Raw genomic sequence first — 10,695 nt, 5'->3', positions numbered from 1 at the left:
GTCTCGCTCTGCTGCCCAGCCTGGAGTGCAGTGGTGCAATCTCGGCTCACTGCAACCTCTGCCTCCTGGTTTCAAGCAATTCTCCTGCCTCAGCCTCCCAAGTAGCTGGGATTACAGGCGGCTGCCACCACACCAGGCTGATTTTTTTTGTATTTTTAGTAGAGACTGGGTTTCACCATGTTGGCCAGGCCAGGCGAGACTCCCTTTCTAACAGCAGCAGCAGCAAAGCACTTCCTAGATAAGGCCCTGGCAGTTCCCGGCTACAACTGGTGTCTCTTGCTGCCTAGGGCACTGTCCACACACACATTTTAAGGACAAGTCTCATTTATCACATAAAGGTTTTTATTGAACTCAAACTCAGGGGCTCCAAATCCTGAGGAAGACGAGGGAGGCTGGGGTTTGCAGGCAGAGGCCCAGGCCCCACCCCAGGGCCCCACTCCCCACCCCACCTACCCTTTACCTGCTCCTGACTCAACAAGGGTCTCAGCAGCTACCAATCTAAGCTACCCCATTCTAATTAGGTAACCCCCTACCCTCCCCCCTCCCCGTTCTAGCACGTTGCCAAGCCAGGCACCTACCGAAGAGCCGTGGCCGAAGCCAGCCCTCCACTGACCTCTCTCCATTTCTCCCAGGGCCTCCCGCTGCCGGCCTGGCCTCCCTCCAACCCATTTCCCACAAGTCTCCAGGGTATGTCACTTCCTCCACCCTGGCCCTCTTCTTCCAGCATCCTCAGCTCCTCCATTCTACTGTGGCTTCTCCACTATCCTCCCTAAAGGTTCCTCTAGCTCCCTGGCCCCTTATCTTCTGCCCATGCCTCCCACTCCTGCTGGGGCCCCAGGTCAGCGCCGGCCCGCCGCGTGGGTCCGCTGGTGGCGGATGAGGTCAGAGCTCTGTGAGAAGGCCTTTCCGCAGTCATCACACTTGTAGGGCCGCTCGCCACTGTGGACCCGGTGATGCTGCAGCAGTGTGGAGGAGCGGCAAAAGCCCTTCCCGCACACGGCGCACCTGTAGGGCCGCTCGCCCGTGTGGGAGCGCTGGTGCTGGATGAGCGTGGAGGAGCGATTGAAGGTCTTGCCGCAGTCGGGGCAGCTGTAGGTGCGGCCTGGCAGGTGGGTGCGGGCGTGGATGGCCAGCACCGAGCTCTGGCCAAAGCGCTTGCCGCACTCAGGGCACTTGAATGGCTTCTCCCGGGCGTGACTGCGGGCATGGGGGATAAGGGCCGACCGCTGGGAGAAGCTCTTGCCGCAGATGCCACAGCTGAAGGGCCTCTGCCCGGTGTGCACCCTCTGATGGCTACGCAGGGATGAGTTCTGGCTATAGCACTTGCCGCACTCAGTGCAGCTGTAGGGCCGCTCATGGCTGTGGGTACGCTGGTGTCGCAGGAGGTAGGAGCTGTCGCCGAAGGCCTTGCCACAATGTGGGCACTTGTAGGGCTTCTGGCCAGAGTGGGTGCGCTGGTGGCGAAGCAGGTAAGAGCTGTCAGCGAAGGCCTTGCCACAACGGGGACACTTGTAGGGCCGCTCGCCCGTGTGGGTGCGCTGGTGTTTGATGAGGTCAGAGCTCTGAGAGAAGGCCTTGCTGCAGACCTCACATTTGTAGGGCTTCTCACCCGTGTGGATGCGCTGGTGCTGGATCAGGGTGGAGCCCCGCCCGAAGCTCTTTCCGCAGATGCCGCAGATGTTAGGCCGAGGGCCCTGCCCCCCCCTGGCCCGGCCACCCCGCCGGCCTGGACCTCGAAGGGCTCCTGAGAGACCCAGGGGATTCTGAAGCATCTCAAACTGCGGTGTAGACAGCAGGGCCCCTGTGGGCATCTCAAAAGGTGGCCCTATGGGCAGGCCCCCGGTGGGCTGCTCCCCAAACCCTTGAGTGAAGGAGTCCAGGGGGTGAACTCCTAAGGAGATATTCAAGGGACTTTTTTCCTCAGGATTCAGAAGCACCTCTTCACCTTCCTGGAATTTGGAACTTTGAGCTTCAAATTCTGGGGTTTGGGTTTTGAACTCAGGGTTCTGGGGTTCATATCTAGAGCTCTCAGATTCATAGCCAGGGCTCCGAGGTTCATAGCCAGGGCTCCGGGGTTCATAGCCCGGGCTCTTGGGTTCATAGCCAGGGCTTTGGGGTTCATACCTAGGGCTCTGGGATTCAAACTCAGGGCTCTGAGAGTCTGATTCAGGGCTTCTGGGTGCAAACTCAGGGCTTGGGGGCACAAGCGCAGGGCTTCGGGACTCAAAACCCGGGCTTTCAGGCTCAAATCTGGGGCTTTGGGGTTCAAACTCTGGGCTTTGTGGCTCAAACCGAGGGCTTTGGGGTTCAAGTCCAAAAGGTATCTCTTCGACTTCATAGTCCCCAGTGCCTTCTTGCTGAGAAATTTCCTCTTCATTCTCACTCATGTTGCCTGCAGGATCAAAGAATTACAGAAAATCCAGATGGTGTGGGACCTGAAAGGTCATTTGGTCCATTAGCAGCCACACACCTCCCCCCTCACAAGCAGCGTCGCTGGCCCCTAGACAGGTGCTGAAATTCCCTTGCCCCCCCTCAGCTGACCCAGACACCCCAGTCCCCAGCGCCCCCACCTCCGAGTCCCAGGTGTTCTAGCCCCGTGCCCTCGCTCCCTCCATGGAGCCACAGCCCCTTCTCCTGCACGCAGGTCCACTCCTCAGATGGGCGCTCCCTCCTCACCTCTGAGAGACCCTTCGGGGCTCCTCATTTCGTCAGAACTCTGAACATCCTGGGGCTCGAGGCCCCACGGCGACGCCTCCCGCTCCATCCCCGCGGGCTCCCAGTGCGGCGGCGGCGGCGATGGTGGCCGATCCTGCGACCCGGCCTGGGTTCCCTGAGCCCCGGGCCCCCGCCCGCCGCTCGCCAGCTCAGGACTGCCCAGGGGACGCGGCGGTCCAGCCGGGGCCCCCGAGGCCGGACGTCTTGACCCCGGGCCTCTCCCGTGCGCCGGGCCCCTCCCCTGTCCGCGGCCCCGCCCCCTCCCAAGGTCTCGGCCTCCCGGTGGCCCTCACCAGCCCCCTGGCGTCGCGGCCTCTGGGATGAGAGGCTTCGCGACCCGCCCCGCCGCCCCCAGACCCCGCTCCCGCCCGGGCCCCCGCCGTCTGGCCCCCGGCCTCCGGCTGGGCAGCGCTGTCCAACGGCCGCCCGGCCCCCCACCCCCGCACAGGAAGTGTCCGTCCGCGGCCAGGTCCCCCAGCCGGCTCGCTCCGCGGCCTCTCTAGGAGCCGCTGGAGGTGGAAACTCGTTGGCATTAACCCCGGGCGAGAGGGCCCCGGCCTGGGGGTGGGCGAGGACCCGGCGCCCGGGAGCCCGCGGGGCTGCCGGGGCAGTGTGTGTGCCTATGTTCTAGGTCTCTGTCCCTCCAGAGGCCCGTCTGTCCATTTCCCGGGCCCCGCGTCGTTGGTGCGTGTGGCCAAGGGCGAGGCGACAAGCGAGACCAAGGTCAGCGAGAAGGAGCGACGCTTCCCGGCGCCAGTGGGGGCGGTGTCTAGCTCCCTCCCCGACCGGGCCTCCGGGTCAGCGCCGGGCGCGCCTCGGGAACAGAGATGGACTCCCCTTGGCCTCGCCGAGTCCCTGGGCCTGGGACCCCCTCCTGGAACTCCGCTTCCCACCACCTGCACGCCCACTCGTGTTCCTCCGGCCCCCGCCCCGCTCTGCTCTCCCGATCCCCCTCCTCCCTCCGGGAGGGCTAGGATCGTTGCCAAGGAGACAGTCCCGCCCCGGTTCCCAGAGGCACCGCTTCTCCGCTCCAGGAAGCCCGGCGGTTGGCCGATGGGGCTCCTGCTCTCGCCGCCCCGCCTCCTCCAACCCAGCGGACGGCGGGGCGCTAATGGTCGCCAGGGAACGCCAGGCGCCTTCCTGATTGGCCGGGGTCGCTCCGGTCGAGTCCGCCTTCCCTGTCCGCCAGAAGAGCCTGCAGGAGGTAGTGAGAGAGTGGTGCCTCAGGCGTCTCCCCTCCAGCCGGACCTGTCCCTTCAAAACTTTTCCCGCCCCCACTTACCCTCCATTATGTTTTATGAAAACCAGGAGATAAGAGGATAGACACCCTTCCTCCTTGTCTGCCCCACACCCCTTGTCTCTCGCCTCCACCTTCCCCAGCGCCTGAGATTAACTCAATCCTTGGCAGTCTTAGTCCCTAGTTCCCGGATTTCCTCACAGGGAGGCAGGATTCCTTCCAGGTGATGGTGATACAGAGGAGAAATGGACAGAGAGAACCATCTGGTCTTCCAGGCATCTAACAACGCTCCAGTCTTGTCTGACTCGAATGGAGGCTTGCCGAGGAAGAGAACCTGAGAAACACTGCCTCGGGTGCATCTTTGAATTGAGAAAGTGAGCCTGGACAGACAACTTAATATCATCCAGTTCTTGTCTTTTGGCTACCCTTCGTGCTGAAACAAGTTGGGCAGCGTTCTTGACAGTTAATGAGCCTGATGCCCCTGTGTGATGCAGGAGCCACGGATTGTGTTTTTCTGTCGCCTACCCAGACAAATGAAAGGAAGAGCCTGGGAGGAAGGATGGCCTTTTCTATTCTCTTGAGAAGGGATGAGAACAAGAACTTGGAGAAGGCCAAGTGGTAAAAAGTGGAGAGCGGCGGGGCGCGGTGGCTCACGCCTGTAATCCCAGCACTTTGGAAGGCCAAGGCGAGTGGATCACCTGAGGTCAGGAGTTCGAGACCAGCCTGACCAACATGGAGAAACCCCATCTCTACTAAAAATACAAAAATTAGCCAGTTGTGGTGGCATATGTCTGTAATATCAGCTACTTGTGAAGCAGGAGAATCACTTGAACCTGGGAGGCGGAGGTTGTGGTGAGCCAAGAGCACCATTACACTCCAGCCTGCGCAACAAGTGCAATACTTCGTCTCAAAAAAAAAAAAAAGAAGAAAGAAAGAAAGAAAAGAAAAAAGAAATAAACGTGTACAAATAAAATCACAAGAGCTCATCCCACAAATGAAGTGGGTCAGTAGAGAACTTTCTGCCCTCCGGAGGAACTCCAGCTCCATAGCTCTCTCCCATCCCAATGTCTGTTTGTCCTAAAACCTTTGCTAATAATGGTCCAGCACTAGCGCCCAAACAGGCAGAACAGCCTACAAAAGGACCAGTTTTGAGAAGAGCTGGATATGGCGTACCCTCAGGTCATGCAGAAAGCACTCACACAGGTAGGAAACAAGTCTCCTTCACAAGACACTTTTCTCTGACATCCAACTTGTTGATCCACCAAAATTCATGCAGGAGAGCAGCCACACCCTGAAAATGGGTGGCAAGGCCTCCAGCCACAATTCTGACACTGTCCACTGCCTGCACTCTTATTATGGGCCACAAGTCCAGGTGTAGCAGAAGTTGAGCCAAGACTTCAAGCTGCTCCAGCACCAGCATCTCCACGTGCAAATTCACCCTCACTGGCACCTGGAGTAAGAGTGGCCCACTTCCATCCAGCCTTCTCCAGCACCAGAGTGCCATCTATGCACAGGGACTTCACAAGGAAGCCAGCCTCCACCCGACACACAGCCACAGCAGTGAGAGGCTCCAAGCCCAGGAAAGCCTCTGATAAGGCTGCACCTTGACCCAACACCAACTAATCCAAGGCAGGAGAAACTTGGGAGTCCACTGGCCTTGTCCTACCTCTGCATACCTGAGGATGAGGCCTGCGCATGTCCTGAGTTAGGTGGTCACTGTGTCCACAGCATTATCTCCTGGCATGCACAACACTAGGGCAGAGCCATTCAGTGTGCAGCCAAGGCTTATGGTCCAGCCAATGTGGTCAATGCTGCAGGCTAGAGAAAGCCATCACATTCTCAGTGAGAAGAGCTTCCATATGCACTGCTCCCTTCCTGCATGCAAAGGACCAGCCCTCTTAAAGGCCTTCCATCCAATGCTAGAAGAGATGCCCCAGTGTATTAAGCATGATCATAGGTACCCAGGAAGAGAGCAGATATGCCACAGGGGAAGAACAGAGAAACGGAGACCTCTCCATACTCAAGAGACTTCTAGGTAGTAATCATGGCACCTTTAATTGGCAAATTCAGGGCCAAGATCTGCCAGAGATCTTGTCAGTCTGGGCTGAGAACTGATGTTGCAAGTTGGGCTTTCCCCAGGGTGTGCTGAGGGTTACGGGAGGGGACTGGGATGTACACTGGTAATTAAAACCTGTTACAAAGGTAGCTCCTACTGCCAAGGTGGCTCTTCACACCCGATGTGCCCGCTGTTCTTCCTTTGAGAAGAATAGAGAAATGGAGGACTTTGTGTATGCCCTGGGACCAACCACTACTCTTGCAACATTAAAAGCAGATAGAAAATAATGTTTTGTTCCCAGCAGTGGTTCTCTCAAACTTTCACAGGCATAAAATTCCATCCTAGAGATTCTGATTTAATAGATGAGGAACAGAGCCCAGGGAGCAGCTTTTTTTTTTTTTTTTTTTTTTTTTTTTTTGGTGGAGTCTTTCTCTGTCACCCGGGCTGCAGTGCAGTGGTGCAATCTCGGCTCATTGCAACCTCCCCCTCTCAAGTCCAAGTGATTCTCCTGCCTCAGCCTCCCAAGTAGCTGGGACTACAAGCACATGCCACCACACCCGGCTAATTTTTGTAATTTTAGTAGAGACGGAGTTTCACCACATTGGTCAGGCTGGTCTTGAACTCTTGACCTCAGGTGATTGACTTGCCTTGGCCTCCTGAAGTGCTGGGACTGCAGGCGTGAGCCACCATTCCTGGTGGGAGTAGCTACATTTTTAAAAGATACTCAGCCAGGCCCTACCTCTAGGTGGAAATATCTATGCTACGAACTGAGGAGATGAGAATGGAGTGGGCTGAGGCTTAAAGCTTTCACGACACTAAAAAAATTGACGAAATGGTGGAAAGTTGGGTCATGAGAGTAGGGAACAGAGGGGTCAGATCTGGCTTCTGGGCTCTAAAAAAGCTTTGCAACCTTCAAAGCACTCAGAGACCTCGAGGTAGTAATCATGGCACCTTTAATTGGCAAACTCAGGGCCAAGATCTGGCTGTCAGTCTGGGCTGAGAACAGGTGTTGCAAGCTGGGCTTTCCCTGGGCTGTGCTGAGGGTTAGGGGAGGGGACTGGGATGTACACTGGGAATTAAAACCTGGTACAAAGGTAGCTCCTACTGCCAAGGTGTCTCTTCCAAACCCATGTGCCCCTGTGATAAGGTGGCACACAAGTCAACCCACCCCAGAAAAGCTCAGAGAGGGCAGACCTTGGTGGGGTCGGATTAGAGAAGAGGTTGGAATGAATCAGTTCATTACTTCACTTGGCACCTGAACAGCATCTTTTCGCCAAAACTTCTACCTCCTTTCAAGTGGTAAATCGGGTTTCTTCCTCCCTGGGTAGGCCAGAGAGGGCTGAGCTGGGTGACAGGCCAGGGCGCACAGGCCAAAGAGGTCACAGGCCCTTGCTCCCCTCGGGCAGGTGTTGTCCTGACCAGAAGCAGGGCAGGAGCTGCCCATGACTGGACTCTGCCCACAGAGGAATTAGTGGTAGATGAATAATGGAGTAGTGAGGTGATGGGGGGGATTCCATGCAGAGCTTGGCAATACAGGTGGGTATGGTTGCTGCTGGCTACAAATTAACGCCAGATGTTCCTGGCCTAGCTCCTTCTACCCATGATGGCACATACTTAAAAGACAGTAAAGATGGCTAATACCTAAAGACAGGAAAGATGCAAGGCCTGTTTTGACAGAGACATGGGTTCAAGAAAAAGCTCCCTGTCTTCTTTGCTGTACTTCAAGATAAACGTCAAAAACACTAAAAGCAAGCCATGATGAATGGCAAGTGTTGCTTGGTCAGGAGCTGATGGGATGAGTGGCTGGGCCACAGGAAGTTGGGAGTTCTGGCTCCGGCCCAACTCCCAACAACTGCGATTTTATGGGAGCCTCGGTGGAGTTGCTAAGTCTTTGGATTTTTCAATAGATGCCAGAAACCTGGATTTTGGTGCAAAATATTCTTTTAAATCTTCACCATTAATTTATATCACTTAAAAACACTGCCTGGGCCCAAATCAATACAGCAACTGCAGGCCAGATCCAGTATGGGGCCATTGGTTTTTTTTGACTTGTGCAGTAAAAAGACAATGGAGGCCAGTGTGATAGCTCACGCCTGTGATTCCAGCACTTTGGGAGGCCAAAGTGGGCAAATTGCTTGAACCCAGGGGTTTGAGACCAGCCTGAGCAACACAGGGGGAACCCCATCTCTGCAAAAAATTTAAAAATTAGCTGTGCGTAGTATTGCTCACCTGTAGTCCCAGCCATCTGGGAGACTGGGGCAGGAGGATTCCTTGAGCCCGGCATGTCTAGGCTGCAGTGAGCCCAGTTCACGCCACTGCATTCCAGCCTGGGTGACGGAGCAAGATGCTGTCTTAAAAATATATAGCCAGGCACAGTGGCTCACGCCTGTAATCCCAGCACTTTGGGAGGCCGAGGCATGTGGATGACGAGGTCAAGAGATCGAGACCATCCTGGCCAACATGGTGAAACCCCGTCTCTACTAAAAAAAAAAAAAAAATAGCTGGGCGTCGTGGTGCGTGCCTGTAGTCCCAGCTACTTGGGAGGCTGAGGCAGAAGCATTGCTTAAACCGGTGAGGTGGAGGTTGCAATGAGCCGAGCTCGAGCCACTGCACTCCAGCCTGGCACCTGGTAACAGAGCGAGACTCTGTCTCAAAAAAATAAATAAATAAAATAAACTATGGGTATTCTGTTCTAGGAAGGTCAAAGAATAAGAAAAGTCCAGGCGAGTTGGCTCACTCCTGTATTCACAACACTTTGGGAGGCCGAGGCAGGTGGATCACTTGAGGTCAGGAGTTTGAGACCAGCCTGACCAACATGGTAAAACCCTGTCTCTGCTAAAAATACAAAAAAATTACCTGGGCATAGTGGCAGGCGCCTATAATCCCAGCTACTCGGGAGGCTGAGGCAGGGAGAATCGCTTGAACCCAGGAGGAGGTTGCAGTGAGATCACACCATTGCACTTCAGCCTGGGCAACAAGAGGGAAACTCCATCTCAAAAAATTAAAAAAGAAAAAAAAAGACAATAGGTAAAACAAGGTTCTTCTCTACCTCAATCCTGTTAGCATCTCTGGGCTGAGAAACAGCTTTTGCTTCCCTTTATAGAGGTCTCGGGGTTCTCACCTCAGCCCTGCCTCAGCAAAGGGGGCCTTCGAGAGCCCGGGGCAGCTGGGAGCAAGCCGCTGGCAGAGGAGTCTGCTGAGAGCCCAAGATGCGACTGTCCGAACCCCAGAGCCAGCTCTTGACGGGGACTCTAGGACCTCCCTGCAGGCTGCTGCAGAGATTCGGGCCCCTGAGCCCATCTCAGGCCTCCCTCAATGTCTAGATCACACCTGGTCACCCACACTCCTGGAATATCTCTGGGTATAACTGGAAGCCCACAGGTGGGTCCAGGTCCCCATGGCCAGGGGTCAGGGTCACAGACAGCCCCCCAGGGCGCCGGCCCCTGCGCCCACCGCCCCCAGGCCGATGGACCCACTGGTGCTTGGCCATGCCTGTCTTCAGGCCGAAGCAGCGGCCACACTGCGGGCAGCTGTAGGGTTTCTCCCCTGTGTGGATGCGCAGGTGCGAAGTCAGCGCTGTGCGGCGCAGGAAGGCCAGGCCACACTCGGGACAGCGGTGGGGCCGCTCCCCACGATGGATGGCCCGGTGTTTGCTCAGGGAGGAAGCGTGGCTGAAGCCCTTGCCGCAGTCCGCGCAGAAGGGCTTCTCGCCTCTGTGGCTATAGATGTGCTCCACCAGCGTGGAGCGCCAGGCGAAGCTCTTCCCGCACACGTAGCAGCCATGACGCTGGTCCGCTCGTGGGACAGGGGGATGGGCAAAGAAGCGGGGGTGACTCCAGCGACGCGTCTTGGATGGCAGCTCCAACCTGCCAAAGGGGGCTTGGGGAGCCTTCAGCCCAGGAGGCCCTGTGGCCACAGGGAGGGATTTCTCCAGGGCTCCCGACCCTTCCCTTTGTCTTTCTTCTTCCTTGTTTCCGGAATCTGCTGGGAGATAAGGAGAGGAGAGTTCAGCCTCGGCTCATCCTGGTCCTTGAATCCCATACCCCGTGTAGACAGGGACAGGCCTGCTGGATTCCCGGCTGCCCCTGGGACCCAGTACAGGCAGGAGAGCAAGGAGTGACACTTGTTCCTCAGCTAAAGAGCCAGACAGAGCCTGGAGGGAGGAAACAGTCCATTCCGCCTCGCGGTTGGGGAAATATCACTGTGGGGAAGGGCAGAGATGACATGAACATCTGGGCCTGATCCGGAAGGAGGAACAGACACCTGGGGATGTTCCAGGCAACAGGAACAGCAACAAGAAAGGCAGAATCAGGCAGACATGGCCAAGTTCAGTGGGGCTGGACAATCTGCAAAGGCTGAGGCAAGAACTGAAGGAAGGAAATGAGCGGGCTGGATGCACCTGCGTGCTGGAAGACGGTGGGGATGGGTTGTGATGTGGAGGCAGAGTCAATAGAGCTTAGATGCTGGGCGCAGTGGCTGAAGCCTGGAATCCCAGGGTTTTGGGAGGCCGAGATGGAGGATTGTGAGAGTTCAAGACCAGCCTGTGCAACACAGCAAGACCTCTGCCCCTTTAAAAAAGATTTTTTTTAATTAAAAGAAATAAAAAAGGCCGAGCGCGGTGGCTCACGCCTGTAATCCCAGCACTTTGGGAGGCCCAGGCGGGTGGATCACGAGGTCAAGAGATCGA

The 10,695-nt window shown here is 56.5% G+C and overlaps 3 protein-coding genes across 4 annotated transcripts in view; 1 reads left to right on the top strand and 2 right to left on the bottom strand.

Moving 5' to 3' along the window:
* Window positions 1-324: 324 nt before the first annotated feature.
* Window positions 325-2,945, bottom strand: ZNF768 (zinc finger protein 768). Its single transcript, XM_017515458.2, has 2 exons — window positions 2,677-2,945; window positions 325-2,392 (listed from the first exon to the last, which is right to left on the bottom strand). Exons 1-2 carry the CDS (start codon window positions 2,762-2,764, stop codon window positions 840-842), a joined length of 1,641 nt encoding a protein of 546 aa, XP_017370947.1. The 5' UTR covers window positions 2,765-2,945; the 3' UTR covers window positions 325-839.
* Window positions 2,797-4,631, top strand: LOC108293864 (basic proline-rich protein-like). Its single transcript, XM_037733875.1, has 2 exons — window positions 2,797-2,938; window positions 3,164-4,631. Exons 1-2 carry the CDS (start codon window positions 2,797-2,799, stop codon window positions 4,036-4,038), a joined length of 1,017 nt encoding a protein of 338 aa, XP_037589803.1. The 3' UTR covers window positions 4,039-4,631.
* A 4,033-nt stretch (window positions 4,632-8,664) lies between these two features.
* ZNF747 (zinc finger protein 747) overlaps window positions 8,665-10,695 on the bottom strand; it is a 3,480-nt gene continuing 1,449 nt past the window's right edge. The window contains exon 2 of one of the 2 annotated variants that reach the window (XM_037733872.1): window positions 8,665-9,992. In XM_037733872.1, the coding sequence (XP_037589800.1) occupies window positions 9,343-9,992 (650 nt within the window). In that variant the 3' untranslated portion in view covers window positions 8,665-9,342. The remainder of the gene's footprint in view (window positions 9,993-10,695) is intronic. The other variant, XM_037733873.1, reaches the window with a different exon arrangement.

This window comes from Cebus imitator, unplaced genomic scaffold (assembly GCF_001604975.1).
Source record: "Cebus imitator isolate Cc_AM_T3 unplaced genomic scaffold, Cebus_imitator-1.0 Scaffold552, whole genome shotgun sequence".
In the NCBI taxonomy this organism is placed as follows: domain Eukaryota; kingdom Metazoa; phylum Chordata; class Mammalia; order Primates; family Cebidae; genus Cebus; species Cebus imitator.
Note: the sequence above shows the minus strand (reverse complement) of the source record. Positions and strands in the feature narration are given on the sequence as shown.

Bases quoted from the DNA above. Each gene is read 5' to 3' on its own strand.
- ZNF768 (XM_017515458.2), bottom strand. From the start codon at position 2,764: ATGGAGCGGGAGGCGTCGCCGTGGGGCCTCGAGCCCCAGGATGTTCAG. The intron at 2,393-2,676 runs GTGAGGAGGGAG...TTGATCCTGCAG, and splicing joins CCCCGAAGGGTCTCTCAGAG to GCAACATGAGTGAGAATGAA.
- LOC108293864 (XM_037733875.1), top strand. From the start codon at position 2,797: ATGGTGGCCGATCCTGCGACCCGGCCTGGGTTCCCTGAGCCCCGGGCC. The intron at 2,939-3,163 runs GTGCGCCGGGCC...ACCCCCGCACAG, and splicing joins CTTGACCCCGGGCCTCTCCC to GAAGTGTCCGTCCGCGGCCA.